This window comes from Drosophila novamexicana, unplaced genomic scaffold (genome assembly GCF_003285875.2).
Source record: "Drosophila novamexicana strain 15010-1031.04,08,12 unplaced genomic scaffold, DnovRS2.1 tig00001209-arrow-arrow-pilon, whole genome shotgun sequence".
NCBI lineage: Eukaryota > Metazoa > Arthropoda > Insecta > Diptera > Drosophilidae > Drosophila > Drosophila novamexicana.
The window spans coordinates 823,304-840,186 of NW_020824843.1; the positions used below are offsets into that span (position 1 = coordinate 823,304).

General features: G+C 45.8%; 5 protein-coding genes across 8 annotated transcripts; 1 reads left to right on the forward strand and 4 right to left on the reverse strand.

The window, feature by feature from the left end:
- Positions 1-384: 384 nt before the first annotated feature.
- LOC115766518 (zinc finger protein 853) lies at positions 385-4,358 on the reverse strand. The gene is made up of 4 exons (XM_030710484.1): positions 4,047-4,358; positions 3,230-3,637; positions 3,077-3,106; positions 385-3,010 (listed from the first exon to the last, which is right to left on the reverse strand). The coding sequence occupies exons 2-4, from the start codon at positions 3,596-3,598 to the stop codon at positions 947-949; spliced, it is 2,463 nt and encodes an 820-aa protein (XP_030566344.1). The 5' UTR covers positions 3,599-3,637; positions 4,047-4,358; the 3' UTR covers positions 385-946.
- Positions 4,359-4,593: 235 nt separating this feature from the next.
- On the reverse strand, positions 4,594-7,342 carry LOC115766517. Its single transcript, XM_030710483.1, has 3 exons — positions 7,134-7,342; positions 6,264-6,608; positions 4,594-5,996 (listed from the first exon to the last, which is right to left on the reverse strand). The coding sequence occupies exons 1-3, from the start codon at positions 7,332-7,334 to the stop codon at positions 5,190-5,192; spliced, it is 1,353 nt and encodes a 450-aa protein (XP_030566343.1). The 5' UTR covers positions 7,335-7,342; the 3' UTR covers positions 4,594-5,189.
- A 1,071-nt stretch (positions 7,343-8,413) lies between these two features.
- LOC115766515 (protein mahjong) lies at positions 8,414-14,597 on the reverse strand. Of its 4 annotated transcripts, none has more exons than XM_030710478.1 (11): positions 13,983-14,595; positions 13,768-13,918; positions 12,635-13,438; positions 12,306-12,578; positions 10,075-12,240; positions 9,887-10,007; positions 9,736-9,833; positions 9,316-9,678; positions 8,810-8,882; positions 8,560-8,754; positions 8,414-8,496 (listed from the first exon to the last, which is right to left on the reverse strand). In XM_030710478.1, the coding sequence occupies exons 1-11, from the start codon at positions 14,438-14,440 to the stop codon at positions 8,492-8,494; spliced, it is 4,707 nt and encodes a 1,568-aa protein (XP_030566338.1). In that variant the 5' UTR covers positions 14,441-14,595; the 3' UTR covers positions 8,414-8,491. The 4 variants fall into 4 exon arrangements, 2 of the variants coding, with proteins under 2 accessions (XP_030566338.1, XP_030566339.1); XM_030710479.1 differs by having other exon boundaries at positions 8,560-8,742; positions 13,983-14,594; XR_004018217.1 differs by lacking the exon at positions 8,414-8,496 and having other exon boundaries at positions 8,726-8,742; positions 8,810-9,678; positions 13,983-14,597.
- A 382-nt stretch (positions 14,598-14,979) lies between these two features.
- LOC115766577 (protein TEX261) lies at positions 14,980-15,846 on the forward strand. Its single transcript, XM_030710562.1, has 3 exons — positions 14,980-15,111; positions 15,163-15,464; positions 15,528-15,846. Exons 1-3 carry the CDS (start codon positions 15,042-15,044, stop codon positions 15,762-15,764), a joined length of 609 nt encoding a protein of 202 aa, XP_030566422.1. The 5' UTR covers positions 14,980-15,041; the 3' UTR covers positions 15,765-15,846.
- On the reverse strand, positions 15,834-16,864 carry LOC115766576 (ribose-5-phosphate isomerase). The gene has a single exon (XM_030710561.1). It carries the CDS (start codon positions 16,777-16,779, stop codon positions 15,925-15,927), a length of 855 nt encoding a protein of 284 aa, XP_030566421.1. The 5' UTR covers positions 16,780-16,864; the 3' UTR covers positions 15,834-15,924.
- Positions 16,865-16,883: the final 19 nt, after the last annotated feature.

A 16,883-nucleotide genomic window follows, 5' to 3' on the forward strand; every position in this document is an offset into this window, starting at 1 on the left:
TGTAATACCCCGAATAAACATAGAAATGTCTAATTGTAATACCCAGAATATTATGAGCTTTAACGCTAACCGGTTGGACACGTGTGTCTGGGGAATCGATGAACGATGGGACCGGACCTTGACTTCACTAGTGCTTCTCCCCCCGGATGATTTATGTTTAGTCAGGTATTTTCCCGACTGCTTTTGTTTTTTCTTATGTTGTAATAATTTGCAATAACAGAGAAAATAATAGAAAAGCGGCTTAGATGGTTACGTAAATATGTATTAAAAAGACACTAAGGTAAACAACAGTTTGGCTACAATGTAGTTATTTAATTTTATTTGCAATTAAAACAATTCTTTTAATTTTTATTTATTTTCTTTCCTTTTTTTTTTTTTGTTTAGTAATAGTCAATGCCCAACAATGAAAACCAAGCCGAAAATTGTAGTCTAAATAAATTCCAGTTTGATATTCGAAACGCCACTGGTTTATATTAGTCGCAATGAATACATCAGAGACACACATATGTACATGCAGACAGATGTACGGGTATGCCATAGCCATTCATTTATGTAATATAATTATTTAAAGCATCGTGGCTGTCTGCTCGGTTTGTTTACTGTTGCCTAAACCTAAGAACTTATGCATAAAACCGGCCATTTTTATTTATTATTATACAATTGAACGCCGTGTACGAAATTCGAATACTACGAACAAAGCTACGATGACAGACAACTAGGATTGCAATGGGTGTGTGTGTATCTGTAAGTGTGTGTGTGTGTGGTTGTATGCTAAGTATAATTTATATATACGAATACATATGCTATGGTGAAGTATAAAAATATATATATATATATATTTGTATATCAAGATGTTTGTATAGTTCTGTAAATCTATATGCCTGTTTAGGATTTACATGCCGAGCAGGCACTCGGAATTGCCGGTTATGTCGGCAAACTGCGCTGGCTACGCCTGCGTCACAAAGTACATCTCGCCCGAGGAGCCAACGACCACAGCATGCGTATCACCCGGCCCAGCTGTGCCGCTAAGCGCATTGGGGGCAGCCGCTATCATGCTGGACATGTCAGTGCCATTGCTGACAATGCTGACGGCGCCGCTGAATGCGGCATTTGAGCTGGTGACAATTGTTTGTGTTTCACTGCCATTGCTGCTGGCATGGTCCGTGTTCTCTACATGCTGCTGCAGATTGTCGATGTTATCGTAAAGTGTGGAGCATTCGCCGCACTTGTACAACGGGTCAACGCATTCCGGGTGCTTACGCTCCACGTGCCAGCGCAGATTGGCCGCATTGGAGAAGTTCTTGCGGCAATTGGACACACCACAACAATAGGCGCGCTGCTGATGCGTCTGCCTGTGCCTATAGAGTATCGCTTTCGATTTGAATGTGCGATTGCATATGTTGCACAATGGGGTACTCGTTTCAGCATCGTGCGTCTTCATGTGCATGCGCAGCATGCCCGGCCCCTTGAAACTCTTCAGGCAGATCTCGCACTGCGGCTGCTTCTTGCAATTGGCCCTTATCCAGTTGGTGTGCGAATGCATGTGATTCTGCAAGCCCTTGAACTGCCGAAACTCGGTACTGCACAGATGGCAAATGTAACGCCCAGAGCCCAGCGGCGATGTGTGTTGCCTGATAAATTCCGTGACCAGATTGGCATCTATCTCGTAATTATCATCGGCGCCCGCTGCTGCAATCACCGAGGCGGTCTGCACCAACTGTCGCGAATTGGATGCGGCTAGTTTGCTGCTTATAGTGGGTGGACTGTGCTGGTGGTTGCAGGGTGTCTCCACCAGTTGATTGCTATGCGTTTGCGCGTTGCCACGACGTGCGCGCTTCGCTGAACTGGGCGTGGGACTGGGCGTATTGCTGACGTGCAACGTGGGCGCGACCAAAGTATCCTGGCCAAACTCCACCACAGCATTTTCAAGTGATATGCTATGAATGTCCACGGACTGCTGTTGTTGTTGCTGGTGTTGCTCCTGCAACTCTTGCTGCTGCTGTGCCTCGACATCGATAAAGGCCTGATCAATATCGCTGGCACTGACATCGCCATCGGTCGGCTCCATAATGGCATAGTGCAGCTCATCATCCACATCACCGCCAAGGCCGTGATCCTGATCATCGGTTATGTACTCGCAATCATCGACATGCGTCATGGCATCCCCATCTACATCTCCTTCCCCATCGTCAAGCATATCTTCATCTAGTTGTATTTCCTCAATGATGAAATTGTCATCGTCGTCATCCTCGTGCTTGACGCCATCCTCGTGATGCAGCAGCTGCTCGTCAAAGTATTCGTCGGTCTCCTGCTCTTGTGTGTCGCTGTGCGTGAGCTCCTCGTCAAGTAGAACTTGATGCTGTTGTTCCTTTAGAAAATCCTGCTGCTGGTCATCGTCCAGCACAATCGTCTCGAACGTGTGATCCTTGCCATCCAATTGCTCATAGACCTCTTCTAGCTCCTCATCATCCATTTCGGCATCGTCCAAAAGCTGCACATCTGCATCTGTTAGGGAAGCCCCACTACTTGTTGTGCACATGTCCGTTGTGGTCGTCGTTGTGATCGCCGGCGCCATGCTACGCTGCGGCACCAACTGCACCAGTTGGAGGGTCTGTGTGCCGTTCGGCTGCTGGACAATTTGCAGCGTTTGGCCATTGGGCGCCTGCAGCAACTGTGGCAGGAATTGTGCCTGTGCTGAGGCCGTGGCGTTCGTTGTCGTCGTTTGCGCGCCGATAATCTGCGCCAGCTGCGGCGTCACAATTTGCGTCGTTATGAACTGGCCGTTCGGCAAGAGGATTTGCTGTGCCGTCGTTGTTGGCATAAGTTGCGCAGGCGCCGGCTGCAGCGTGGGTAACTGAATCTGTTGTATCTGCTGTTGTTGCTGCTGGGTAACTAATTGTGGAGGCGGCGGCGGTGGCGCAGGCTCAGGCAACAACTGTACCACATCTTGCTGTTTCTTCGACTGCCGTGAAGTTCCTTTTCGCAGCAGCGGCTTCAATTTGTTTTTGGGCTATTTGATAATTACAAAAAAGTCGATAAATGTAAATTGGCTAAGGAATTGCGCGGGGATTTGTACCTTCTGTTGTTGTTGTTGTTGTTGTTGTTGTTGTTGTTGATGCTGCTGCTGTGGTTGCTGCACCAGGAATATAGACGACTGTTGCTGTTGTTGCTGCTGCTGTTGTTGTTGCTGTTGCAGCTGCTGCTGCTGCTGCAAAATTTGTTGTTCAAGTTTCTGTTGCTGCTCCTCAAGCTGCTGCTGCTGCTTGAGCTGCTTTTGTAACAGCTTTTGCTGTTTACGCTCTTGCGGCGTCAGCGACTCATCCATCACCATGCGTACCGTCAGGCTTTTAATATATTCACGTAGTTCCTTGTCGCTGCGCTCGACGAGCGACTTAAATGCATGATTTCGACTGACCGCATGGACACATTGCACGCAGATTTTATCTGGCCAGCCCTCGGTAGGCTCGACGCGCACGCTGGTGCAATCCATAAGCATTTCGGGTACTTTTTCGCTAAAAAGTGGACGCATTTCCTTGCGCTCCGAAATGCATAAGCGACAGATTTTGTCCAATTCAAGCACCTTCTTGCGGTCCATCATGACGTTAGCTTGACAGTACACTTTAAGTGCAGTTTTCTTCTACAACACATTGAGATATGTTAAACTTGTTGCTTGCTTCTATGATAATCCTAGCCAAAGGCAAAAATGTATGAGAACTTTTTGATAAGCGTTATTTGAAATTTGGCGCTTAAGAAACTCTGGCAGCGCTGGAGCTTGGTCAACGCTCTGGCAACTCACCGCTAGCGGTGCAAGCAGGATGGCTATACAGCCGACACGACACGACGACGACGACAACTAGTTATACACAATTTAGCATCCTGGTATTGGTGCGAGCGAAAAATCATATTTTAACTACTTTCGCAGCTAGCGACACAAATGTTTTTTATATTTGTAAACTTTATATTTACACCAATTATTCGATTAGTTTCTCATACTTTTTGCACTTTGGGTCAAGATTTTTAAGAGCACAATCCAGCGTTTGACTTACCCAAGCAGTATTTATGTAATTTAAGTGGCCTCCCTTCGTCTTTGCACTGCATTCGATATTAATTATTTTTAAATATGGCCGCGTCACACAATTCCCGAGCGAAAAACCCAATTATTTCACATTTTAAGCACTGAGCGCGAGTTTGTTTTGAAATGATGCGAAACAAAAACAAATGCGGCACCAGTTGGTTATTCTGGCAAGTAAATGAAATAACTAGACTTCTACCAGTGCCAAATTAATAAAAATTCAATGAATGAAATTTCCGTGCAAACGCAATGGTGCTGTTTCTGCTTTTGTCTTCTTCTGTCGACTGCAGAATGCGCGAGGCAGCTGAAACGACGTGAAACGACGATTACCCACACATTCGTGTCACACATATATAGCTCTCTTTTTTTGTTTCGCCCCGTCGTCTGCTTGTGTGAGTGAGATATGCGTATGTGGCGTGGCCATGGCCCGGGGCTGCCAACTCGACCAGACAAAAATACACCAAAATTCGGGCAGAAAACAAACAACAAATACTTATACACATGCAAACGCTTTGTGTTAGCAGAATAAAACGTTTTGTGCGATTAAGATAATTTGCTAACAGATTGACAATAACAATTTGTTATTATTTGAAGAACTTAATTACTTACCTAAATGTGTTTAAATAGTGGCAGCCCGCGGATTTCACATTTCACAACACGCACGAAAACTTTCAAAACTGCGCTGTGCCTTGCGCTTTTTGCGACTTTTTGTCGTCCGGACTTGCTTTTTTTTTTATAGCTTGGCACATTTAAAAATATGCAAATAATTTTCACCAAACACTAACTTGATTTTACACACCCACGTAACAGCTGCGCCGGGTACGAATACTTTAAGGACTGTCATGCCATGATGGAAGCTTTTGGTAAGGTGCTGTTAAAACGGGCGTCATTTCAGCTGTGCGAAAAGGTGACGTCACAAGTGCAGTGTTTTAACATTTAGCATAATCGATAAGAGTATGTTAATAACAGGGTAGCTGTTTATTAATCAGCTGTTAGATAGCGGTTAACGAAAATCTTGCAAAACAAGGAAATATAAAAAGTATTGTTTAAATTCAGAGAACTGTTACTTTAATTCTTGAAATTTCATGTTGGGAACAAATGTAAAAGTTGCTTACTTCTAGGCGGAGCTTGCGAGCTTGTTGCTAGTGTTGGCAAGCTCGTATTTTTGCCTCTCCTTGGTCTTTTTGTTGTAGACGCGGACAATGCCATACACTAGGGTAACTAGGAGTATACCAAACAACAGGCAACTGATCACAAACCAGGGATAGAAAGAGGAGCTGCCCCCCTGCTGCTCTTCCGCCTCCCATTCCCTAAACTCCATGGAGCCATTTGCACTCATTCTGGCTGGCGCAGCAGCCATGTCCTGGAACAGTGACGCCTTGGCCAGATTATCGGATTCGGGCGCCTCAAATGCCGGCTCGGTGCTGTCGATACGAACAAACGTTAACCGGACTCCCGCAATTGGTTGCTTATAGCGCATCAGGCCATGGCCATAGTATTCGTAGATATCGGCATTAAGCTCACGATGCTGATCAACCCACTGGCCAATTATATCCACCTTCACCTCGCTGCGGGCATCCATTGTGCGTCCGTAGTAGGACTGCTCCTGCACATCCAGGCCGCCCACACCGTTTGCATCCAGCTCCAGTACAGAACCGCGATGCTCCATCAGCAGCGGCAGCTGCTCGAGTTTCTCGTGCTCATAAATACTGCTTGTGTTGACCCGAATCTTCTCCACAAACGCATAGCTAAGGCTGCCATAGATGGGTTTACGCTGTGCACTGGGATTCTTAAGCATTCCGCTGCCCAAACGCATTTTATAGCTGTTGGTCACATTGCGCCATGGCAGATACGTGATGTTGCGCAGCTGGTACATCAAAGGCTGCAGCTCCACCAGCACATTTATGTTATCCTCAATGCCATACTGCAATATGAGCAAAAGTTAAATAAGGCAGAATTCTGTGTATAGTGTTGCCAATTCAGCTATTTGCTAGCTACATTTGGCTATTTTCAGAAGTCGTTGAAATTGTTTAAATCTTTAACTGATTTAGCTATTTTTCAACTCTCTTTAGCTATTTTTAACATTGACTTTACCGACTATTTGGGATCGGCAATTGGCAACATTGGTGCTCTAGTCGGAAATGCCCGACTAGCAGATACCCAGTTGGAAGCTGTATGCGCAGCTACTTACAAAGTTGTCCTCGAATATCATGACGACGCATGTAAAGAGGTTGTCCATCACATTGTTGACCAGATCCGTGTGCCTGAAGTGACACAGCTCAGTCTTTTCCCGCTCCACATTGGTCGCCTTGGCTATGTAGCTGAGGCGCTCCTTGGGATTCAGTTCAGCTGCATAATTCTGCAGCATGATCTTGTATGGTACCCAGGCTAGCATTGTGCTGGCATTTCCATTGCATATGTCACGCTGGGCACCACGTCCATTCAGCTCACCGTTGTGCAGTTTGAAGAAGTGATGATTGCTGCGTTTTATTGTTGTCGAGCCGTGATCCGCGCACATGGTGTCAACGAGGCTTTCCTACGGATTAATCAAAACGCAAAATACTTGATTTGCCACTCACATAAATAATTTTCTTATCTGTGCTGTGCACATTATCTTGCCATAGACACTTTTCCCGTTTCCTCGCTTTCTTTATCTCACCTAATTGAATTAGGAATATAAAGGAATATAATTGAATTAGGAACATAATCTATAATGCCCATATATATACAAATTGTCTATGAATCAAGGGCCTTGAAATAGTCATTTAAGGATTTTTGCGACAGTCAACACGTTTTCATTGATTGTCCAAACGAAATCGACTTAAGCTCAGCTGATTGATGGAATGTCATATAAGGCAGCGAACTTTAAAGACCATGTGGATAGCTTAAAATGGGAAAATTTTTAAATATGTTGTAAATGTATCTTTAGTTGATTGACATTGCTTTGAATATGAATGTTCTCAGACCGAAATGTTATCGTGGTGGTATTTGAAACACCCGAAAAAAACACAAAAGCTAGAAAAGAACTTAGCAAAGAACTACAATTCCTATTTGAACCTACCTTCTCCTTGAGCGTCAACGTTGTGGCTGTTATATGACAATTGGTATCCTTGTCGCTATCAATGACCACATGACGACCTATGTCAGTCAAGAGCAACGGTTCCGTTTCTATGCAGAAATCCGCACGTTCCTGAAACGCCCGGCAATATGTGGAAAGGAGCAAGATCCACGTTACAAGCGCTACAAATGTGAGCATGTGCATGGTTTAACTTTGAGTGGACGAATTCTTAAGTATTCCGCCGTTGATACGCGCGTCGTCGATGACAAATCGTAACTGAAATTCGCAATTGCAAGTAGTAAGTTATTTTGGTGATCGCCGTCGTTCAATCAGAAGCATTCAACTTGACCGCGAAAACCCGATAAATACCGAACACAGCCATATAACCATATTTATCTGTGGCTGAAGGATAAACTTGAGCGATTCAATTGTGGACATACGAGCAAATCTCATAGCCAAACAGGTGAATTGATTAACATTGACCAAAAGCGCCTGGCCTGCGCGTCATTTCACAATTCGAATCCGAGATAAGATAAAAACTAAGCACCAAAAAGCTACTCAACCACCTCGTTCTGATTAGCGGACGCCTATATCGTTATGTTTCCAAACATTTTGTTTACAACAATAAATAAGTACAGTTCATTTTAGGGAACGGGCACAGATACATTGTATGTTTATGTGAATGTTACAATAGACAAAGGCATAACATTTTTAAGTGCGATATATGTAAAAAACAAATCAATTGGGAATTAAAAATTGTCCTGTATTATTGGTTAGTATCTAAAAGCCATCAGATGACCGAAATCTACAATTCATATTGGAGTGAAATATTGTTTTTTGAATTTGTTTTAGGCACTTGCGTCAGCATTTTCGAAAAATAAATGTGTAAATCAAAATCATCAATTCTCAAGTACAGCATATAACAATGTGTTCTTATGTGAACGAACTTATGCTACTAGCACTTGTTACATTATATTAATTATTTATTTATAGAAAAGTATATAATTTTAATAAACTCTGTACACTTAGAAATTGTTGAACAATTTTCTTGTTTCATTTTTTTCTTACATTTGCTTATTGCTCTTCAACAGATATTTTTTTTTTGTGTTTTGGGGCTTTTTTAACATTGTAATTATTTGTACAAACTTTAACATAAAATAAAATTTAATAAACAGCTAACGAAACTAAGCGATTGTATAGCTTATGCTGAATAAGGGGGACAAATCCGATCTCGACATGCTGAAAATAAGTAGTTCATTTGTGAGAATATAAAGAAACGTGCTAAGAATTCGAGCCAAGGCAGCGAAAAATAGTTGGTTCTAGTCGACTGGGCTTTTCTGGACTGTTCTGTACGGGGCGTTTTATTCTGGGGATAAAGATAAGACAATTTAAATGCATGCTGGGTTAAAGGAATGTGAATAACATTTACCATCGCTACTGGCATCGCCTTCGAAGTCGATTTCATCGACATTGGATATAATTTCAAGATCGTCGTCATCGTCATCATCACCGTCATCCATATCGCTATCATTATCATCATCACTGGAGGAATCAAGATCGATAAAGTTGCGATTGCGGTGGCTGCGTAACGGGAAACCCAGAAAATTTGGACCTATGGCAAATACTATGGCAAGTAGAGCATAAATTTGATGATAGAAGATCTACGCCTGGGCACTTACCGTTATCAGAACCGGTATCCGAACCCGTCTCGGAGCCCTCCTCATTGGATTCGGGCAATTCCTCATCATCTTCCTGCAAGCATAGACATAATATTAAATTCAATATCATCCATCTGCCGCATGAGCGTTCTGAGATCGATTGGCGCACCGCCGGCACCGCCCAGTGTACGTGCTCGCCGTCGCACACCAACAATTGAGCTGTTGGGCGCATGCTGGCGAGCCAGATTTGAATTGGCATGTGACGGTAGCCTTAGCCGGCTTGGACGACGAGCGCGTGCCTCGTCGTCGTCGGCACCACCAACACCAATGCCAACTGCGTCAGCGTCAGCATCAAGCAAAGCTAAGTTTGGCGCTGGCGTATGGGGGCGTGCCACCGCCTCTTCGACGATGCGAATCAGCGCAGAGTCACCGTTTGGTGCATTGGCGGGCGGTGGCGGTTCCTCGGACGCGGACGCGCCGCCTCTAACGACACCCTCATCGACGGCCAGGTCCTTAACCGCACGCACCTCTTCCGACCGCTCGCTCTTTTTAACGCCCACGGCATAGATCTTCACATAAGTCTCCTGCTTCGAATCATAGCCGCTGTGATCCTCCACAACAGCAATTAAGCTGCCATTTGCACTAACGCTCAGATCGTTAATGTTACGCTTCACATCGATGGTCGCAATGCTAGAATAGTCGTACGCATCCAGAACATTAAAGCTAGTATCATAGGTGGTTGTCTCCATGTCATGGTCTCTATCAGCGCCTAAACTAGCGCCATATATAACATGCATTGGTGAGAACGTGCAATTGCGCTGATCCAGCACCGGCACCGTCTGTAGCAGATGAAACGTGCGCAGATCCCACACCTCCGTGTTGGCTATAATCTGCAAAATAAGACGATTTAAGAACTGAGAAAGTTATAGGTAGAAGGCAACGCTTACCTCTAAGCAATTGGGGTGAAACACGCCCGAAATGCATTGATTAAACTTGTCGAACTTGTGAATTTCCTTGCCGGAGCGCACATCCCAGAGCACGCCATCTGCAAGCATTGAAATAGAAGAGACTGTATACTACTTCGGCTGCTGGACTCACCTGAGAGTAGCAACTCGTCGGTGCGGCAGAGGGTAGCGCGATTCTTAGTGTACTGATTTGGTATGGTGGGCGTAAACGTGGATACCTTGGAGCCCGTATTGATGTCATACAGCACCGCGCACTGTAGAGGCGAAATAAAATTGGTTAGCATTTAATTAGATTAGCAGCAACAACTAATTCAAACGAACATCGGTGTGTGTGCCCAGTAAACGATCCTGCGTGGTTTGGCTAAATTCACAGTAGCCGACCTCAGGTAGACGCAGTTTGGAGCGGAACTCGTTGTCGGTGATGGACCACAAAATGGTGGTGCGTAGGCGCCAGAGACTAGTGGTCAGCACCAGACCACCGGCGCGATTCGCCTGAATCGCATCCACGCCGTAAGTGTGGCATATGGAGGAGAATTGCTCGACGCCATCATTCATGTTGAACACCTTGCTCTCGCCTTGGTGCGTGCCAACGATCAGGTAATTTCCCACAACGTCACAGCATGTGAACTCCAGATCATCATAGTCGGCGGAGCGCATGGTGCGCCAGGGCGCAAAATGTGTGTGCACGTGACGGCGATCGAAGCGTGCGGTATTAAAGCCAGCTTGGGTGCGAAAATGCCTGGAGGTAAGATTATAATTGGAACTGACCAGACGACTGGGCCGTGGATCGGGGCATTTGTGCGGCTCGTATAGATCAAACTGCGGACAGGTGGTAACCGGATTGTTGCACAGCGAATGCTGATTGGTTAGATACTCTGTTACAATGCTGTTGAGTGTTACGCGTTTTGGATGCAGCGCTGGCGAGATAGTGAGTTCATCTGGCAGGCCCACAGCGGTCGACTCTACGTTGGCCAAACTTATCTGCTTTTGCAGCGAGCGTGTGACCGAGGATGTGGCACGCTCCGTCTTGCGTAGCTTAATGGGTGTCTGTGCACTGAGGTAGCTAAAGTTGGGCACGCCCATGGTAGTAGACGCTGCGCCCGCCATTGATGAGGAGGTGCCAATGCTGGAGCTGCAGTGTGGTGACATATCCTCCGAAAGACTGCGATTCTGGTCGCCACTGGACATAATAGCCGCATGGACATCCTGCATGCGACTACGCAAACGACTGCGTGAAATTGAACTCAAGCCGGCGAGACCTTTGTAGTCGAAGGGCGACTGATGGAAACTGCGGGTCGTTGTCGTCTGCAGGGGCAGACCAACCTCACGCTGTAACATCTGAGCCGTTTGGCTCAGACCCTTGCTCTCCAGATGCTCAAAGATGAGCTGATACAGCTGCTGTTCGTTGTATTGAATTCGCGTCTGGGCAATAACGTTCGCCTTGTGCATGTTAGTCAGCGATGGATCTAGCGGATTGTTGAGCGGCTTTGTCTTGCCCGAGATGCGCTCGAGCAGTTCCAGTGCATACTTTTGGAAAATCACATGTTCGGCTCGCTTCTCTTGCAGTATGGGATCACGCATCAACGCCTGCAACTGTCCGCTGGCAAATAGCGGAAGTTTGCCCACAATTTGACGAACACGATCGGAGCGTGCCAGGCCAGCCAAGGCGCGGCAGGCCATTCCGCGTATGCAGTCGGCATCCGTGATGGGTCCCTTCGTTTGCATAAGCGACAACAACACCACAATACCATTGTTCGAGCACACGGACTCCCACACCTTCTCGATCAGTTCCTCGGCATATTTCTGGTTCGCCTTGTTTTTTCGTGACGAGTTGGCAAACTTCATCAGACTGCTGCTCCCGCTATCCTTGCGTATTATGGGCGAGCACACACAGTGGCAGAGCACGGCCAGCGCGGATTTTAAGACCTCAGCGTCGGCTGTGATCTCGCCGGCCGCTGCGCCTAGCACCGAACAGAACCCGGACGTTGTCGTCTTATCTGGCATTTGAAGGCGTTCGCAGAGCACCAAATATACGCGTGGTATCACACAGCATACGCTTAGTACGTCCAGGGCCGAGCGCACCGTCTCCGAACGGCCACTGTTCACCCAGTCGTAGCTAAAGGCAATGATGCGCAACAGCAAAGTAATGCCGCCCAGCTTCATTAGCTGATCCACGGGCTCCCAATGGCCACGCACCGATGTGTGCTCCTGCAGCGTACGCAACTGTTCGTGCAGCTGATCGAATGTCAGTTTGGCGGCCACTGTTGGCTGCTGACTGAAGTAGTGGGTCGAGGAGGACGATGATGTTGCATAGTGCTGGCAGAGAAAATTGTTGTACTTGTAGAAGAAATGCGCCTCCATATAGCGTTTCATTGCTATGCAAACATGTCGCACCATCTGACGCGAAGCGCACTCCACATCCTCGTTAATATCCGAGCCGTTATCGCTGTCATTGTGACTGGGATCCAAAATTTTCAACACCGATATCTGTTGAAAACCAAAAACAAATTATTATCTTTAAACTTTGGCAGCCAAAAAAACGGTTTACTTACAACATTGTAGAGCTTGCGCAGGCCATCCTGCGAGTCAAACTCATCCAGTATGGCCTTAAACTGAAAGCTTAGGCTGAAGAACATGGTGGCATGGCATTTGGAGGAATCATGACAGCGCCCGAGTATCCACAGTGCATAGCGCACCAGATTTGATATCAATGGACGCGGCATGCTGCATATCCGCTCCATGGCATCCTCACAGTAAGCCAAATAGTAGATGGCTATGGAGACGCCTGTTGTGGCCAGACTGGGCCGTGGCACATTCAACAGCAGCTGCAAAAATAAACAAATTGAAAAGTGCAACTATTAAGATATTCAATTTGGCTTACCTCCAGGCCGCCGCGCGATATGAACTCCAATGCGAACTTCTTGTGGCAGAGAAGCGAGGCTAGATATTTGAGGACCTCGTACGCCAAGCAAGTGTCGCGCCTGTCTAGCTCTTCGAGATGACCAAAGATCAGTGCCATAACATTATTACCAAATGCCATGGCCAGAAACTCTTGGTACTCGCCGAGACTGGTTAGAAAGCGCAAAATCAGCATCTGACTGGTGTCCGCTGTTGGCGGATGCAGTGGTATATACATGCGCTTGTAATACCGCGACAGTGGAAACGCATCGCGGCTATTCTCAAACAAAATAGACATATTGGAGGCACTCCCGCTGGCGCCGTTATGCTGCGGCGACTGCGGCGCTGAGGCAGCGCCACAGGCCATCCAGCTAAGCATGCCTGGCGAGAAACTGCTGTCCGCCGAGTTATTGAGTGAGGAGCTTGGCTCTGTTATTGTTGTGTTTTTACTCATGCGACTGCAGGCAAGCAACAGGTGCAGGCGGTTAATCATCTTGGGCACCAAGCGCATATTCTGTTCCCGGCAAGTTATCGCAATATCGCTCACCTCCATCGCAGCGGCCAGCAGCCCGGTGGCATAGCTTTGCAGCGGCTCAATGCTGTCCTCCGCCCAGTTGTAGAGACGATTAATGATACCATCCTCCTCAGCTGTCTGAAAAACTGCCGTCGTCTCAAGACCTGGCATTACCACTAATATTAAACGGCAGGCAATTATATTCAACTCCAGTGAGCTGCGACTTATGTTCTGGCGACTAAAATAGTTATCCCGCAGATAATCGTTGAGCAGCTGAAAATATGATAAGTAAATTTTAGATGCACCGAAACCAATTGCTTATAATTACTAGAATGTAGTTTATATATAAAAACAATCTTGTCCAGACTGGCTGGTGGCCAACGGACAGCTTACACCATAAGAATTACTGAAACTTTTTTTTTGGGTACAGGGTGAGCAGTAATGCGGGGTTTTGGTAATTACAACAGCCTCGTTGCTGTCATATGAACGATGTTTTCGGTACGAATCTCCGTAATGACAAAATATATGTTTCTGCCCCGGGCGACGCCGGGCAATTTTTTCAAGTAATTCATAAAGTTTACATAGTTTTCTGTGTGCCATACCTTGCCCATGAACTGATCCTTGCGAAAGAGCAACTTCAGCAGTAGACCATATTGGCAACTGGGATCGGTGCGATAGGGATGTCTTAAGTCCAAAGGATCTGGATCCTTGCGCATATATGAATCCTTCTCACGCTCAAATATTTCAGCTAGACTGCAATTATCATATATATATAATTATATATACAAGTTTAGCTAAAAGTATAGCTTGGGCTCACCTTCTCAGTGTGGGCACTGGATCGTAGCCGTTTTGTGTTTGTTCTTGCTCCCATTTGTCAATTATTTGGGTAAGCTCTTTTTTTGTGGCCGACCGTCTGTCCGCGGCAGGATCATCGTCAGCATTAGCATTGCCAGCATCATCCGCAACGCTGTCATCTTCGGCGGCAGCCGCGCCCTCGCCCTCACCCTCACCATCAGGTTCAGGCTCAGCGTCAGCCTCAGCTTCAACTTCAACTTCTGCACCAGCCTCCAGTGAATTTCCCACGTTTTGTGCTTCAGCTTCCTCTTCCGCTTGTATAGCTTGATCCAATGCATCCACCGAACTCTCGTCACTTTGGTAGGCAGCCGCAAATACAACATTATCCAAGGCTGCATCATTTAATGCTGCACCACTGGGCATTTCAGCATCGTCTTCCTCCTGCGCCGCGGCATTCGCATTGTTATTCGGATTCGACATTCTTAGAGCGGCCCACGAGGCGAGCGTTCGACACTAGCTCGTTGCGGTGCGCGCCAATTTCTTGATTTCAGCTGATAACACACGTTGCAACTCCGATTACTGCTTATTTATATATATATATATATAAATATATATTTATTTAGTACGATTGAGTTTATTAATATGCAAATCCGCTGCCGCTTAACCACGCGCTTCTCTTTTTTGCCAATGAATTAGTGTGACCGTGTGCCTTAGAGAGGAGCGATATATGAGTCTTTTTACATGAATCGCAGAAAAATCGAAGTTGAGTCACATATGTGAAATGTTGCAGTCAGCTTCCACTGTCTTAAAATCTCGCCAATATATAATTAAACAAAAATAAATAGCATATGATAGCATATTGTTTGAAAGTAATTGCCATTGTATAAATTTAATTTTATGTCTTTGAAGAAGCCATTGGCACAAGTTAGGAACTACTTATTGAGCAAGTGAATTAAACCATCCCATTGACTGGGTGGCAACGCTGTCGGAAATCGCCGCTTATCGTTAACGTTATTGATGCGTCGCGTCATTGTTTTGTTTTGGCACCTCATCAACTCACCTTATTGATATTTAAAAAATTATGGGTTTTCTATTTATACTCAGTTGGATATCATTAGCTATACAGATCACCTTCATGACACTCTCTATAGGTATGTTATCAGAATCTGATTACGTGCACCCTAACACACGCCTATTTCCAGTCGCCGGACTTTACTATCTGGCTGAATTGGCGGAGGAGTACACAACGCCAGCACGACGTTTTATTCTATTTATGATAAGTTTCACAATTATCGTATATATAATGCTTATTTTCTTTGAGGACTTTTCGTGGACCATGATGTCGTGTGGTCTAGCGGCACAGGCTTTTCATTTCAGTATAATGACTAATTTCCCATTCATCCAATTGCTTTCGGTGTCTTTTATTGGCTCGTTGGCGATGCTGGTGATTAATCATGTGCTCGCATTTCAGTATTTTACCAGCGTCTATGTTCCTTTTACACAGGTAAGCGTCTAGAGATCTAGCAGCAACTTGTACTTTTAAGCAAACGACTATTTTTTTTTAAAGGTACTCGCCTATTTTACTGTCTGCTTGTGGATGGTTCCCTTTGCACTCTTCGTCTCACTCAGCGCCAACGACAATGTGCTGCCCACAACGATTAGCACCAATGAGCGACGTTTGGGCAGCAGTAATCCCGATGTGGTCAGCAACTACTTTTCGCGCAACAAGAAGCTTGGATTGCTCTCGTTTTTTAACTATATTAAGGAGACGTTGCTGCCGGGTCGCAGCAAGAAATCATTTTAGGCAGACACCAAAGATCTTGAGAATCGATTGGCATAGTTCCTTGTAAAGGAACTCAAGATCCTTTAGTTATTTATTTTGTAATATACCCCTTTAACAAAGTGTAGAAGTATTAATATGAACATGTGAATTGCATTATGCAAACTGCTATTCCAAATGAGATCTATCTGGTCTGCACCTTGACAGTGCCATCTGCCATGCCAAAGTAACATTTGTTTGCCATGTCCACAAACAGACCAGTCTCCAAGACACCTGGTATCATGGATATTGCCAGATTTACCTCGTGCCAATTGTATTCGCGTTTGGCAACAAATCTCCAGTCCAGCAGAAAGTTGCCATTGTCGGTGACAATTGGGCCGGCCTTTTTCAAGGCAATGCGCAGCTGCGCCTCGCCCCCGAAGAGCTCCTCGATTTTCAGCTTGATTGGGACATAGGCCATGGGGGCGACCTCAATAGGTATTCCTTTGCACCATTGCTCGCCTAGGCGCAGAGATTTCTTAGTGTAGTCCGCAATGATTATTACACTCTTCGCGCACGAGGCAACAATCTTTTCCTGCATGAGGCAACCTCCGCCGCCTTTAATAAGCACCATACCGCTGTCGACCTCGTCGGCGCCATCAATATATACGTCGATCCGGCAGTTGCGATCCAAATCGCCCAATGTTAGATTATGATCAAGTATCAGCTTACGCGCCTGAAACGATGATGGCACACAAATCATGTCGGAGAGGGCGCCCTCTTTCCACACGCGTTCCGCAATGCGATCCATGACAAATACTATGGTCGAACCGCTGCCAATGCCCACCACTTTGGTCTCTTCGGTCACCCACTGGTCAACGGCAGCGCGTGCCGCTAGCTTCTTGGCTGCATCCAGAGCAATATTAGAGTCCATATTGGAGCAGAATGTGCGTCGTAAGGCTGTTGCTTGCAAATCGATGCCCGATCTTTTTGCAATTGAGATGAAATGTGGTAAGTGCGGTTGCAGTAAACCTCGGCACAGTAACAAGGGCTTCAACATGTGCTTTAACAACTTCAATGTGACCCGGCTTCAGTTTGACAAGTAAGTTCTCACTGCAATGACACTAGCTGAAAATTATTTTTCAATACAAGTCTTTTGTTTTA

Bases quoted from the DNA above. Each gene is read 5' to 3' on its own strand.
- LOC115766576 (XM_030710561.1), bottom strand. From the start codon at position 16,779: ATGTTGAAGCCCTTGTTACTGTGCCGAGGTTTACTGCAACCGCACTTA.
- LOC115766518 (XM_030710484.1), bottom strand. From the start codon at position 3,598: ATGATGGACCGCAAGAAGGTGCTTGAATTGGACAAAATCTGTCGCTTA. The intron at 3,107-3,229 runs CTTGAACAACAA...CATCAACAACAA, and splicing joins TTGAGGAGCAGCAACAGAAA to CAACAACAACAACAACAACA. The intron at 3,011-3,076 runs GTACAAATCCCC...ATTATCAAATAG, and splicing joins AACAACAACAACAACAGAAG to CCCAAAAACAAATTGAAGCC.
- LOC115766515 (XM_030710478.1), bottom strand. From the start codon at position 14,440: ATGTCGAATCCGAATAACAATGCGAATGCCGCGGCGCAGGAGGAAGAC. The intron at 13,439-13,767 runs GTATGGCACACA...TCATATTTTCAG, and splicing joins AGGATCAGTTCATGGGCAAG to CTGCTCAACGATTATCTGCG. The intron at 8,755-8,809 runs GTAAGTGCCCAG...TACTTGCCATAG, and splicing joins GGATACCGGTTCTGATAACG to TATTTGCCATAGGTCCAAAT.
- LOC115766577 (XM_030710562.1), top strand. From the start codon at position 15,042: ATGGGTTTTCTATTTATACTCAGTTGGATATCATTAGCTATACAGATC. The intron at 15,112-15,162 runs GTATGTTATCAG...GCCTATTTCCAG, and splicing joins CTTCATGACACTCTCTATAG to TCGCCGGACTTTACTATCTG. The intron at 15,465-15,527 runs GTAAGCGTCTAG...TTTTTTTTAAAG, and splicing joins TCTATGTTCCTTTTACACAG to GTACTCGCCTATTTTACTGT.
- LOC115766517 (XM_030710483.1), bottom strand. From the start codon at position 7,334: ATGCACATGCTCACATTTGTAGCGCTTGTAACGTGGATCTTGCTCCTT. The intron at 6,609-7,133 runs GTAGGTTCAAAT...ATTAATCCGTAG, and splicing joins CGTTGACGCTCAAGGAGAAG to GAAAGCCTCGTTGACACCAT. The intron at 5,997-6,263 runs GTAAGTAGCTGC...CTCATATTGCAG, and splicing joins TGATATTCGAGGACAACTTT to TATGGCATTGAGGATAACAT.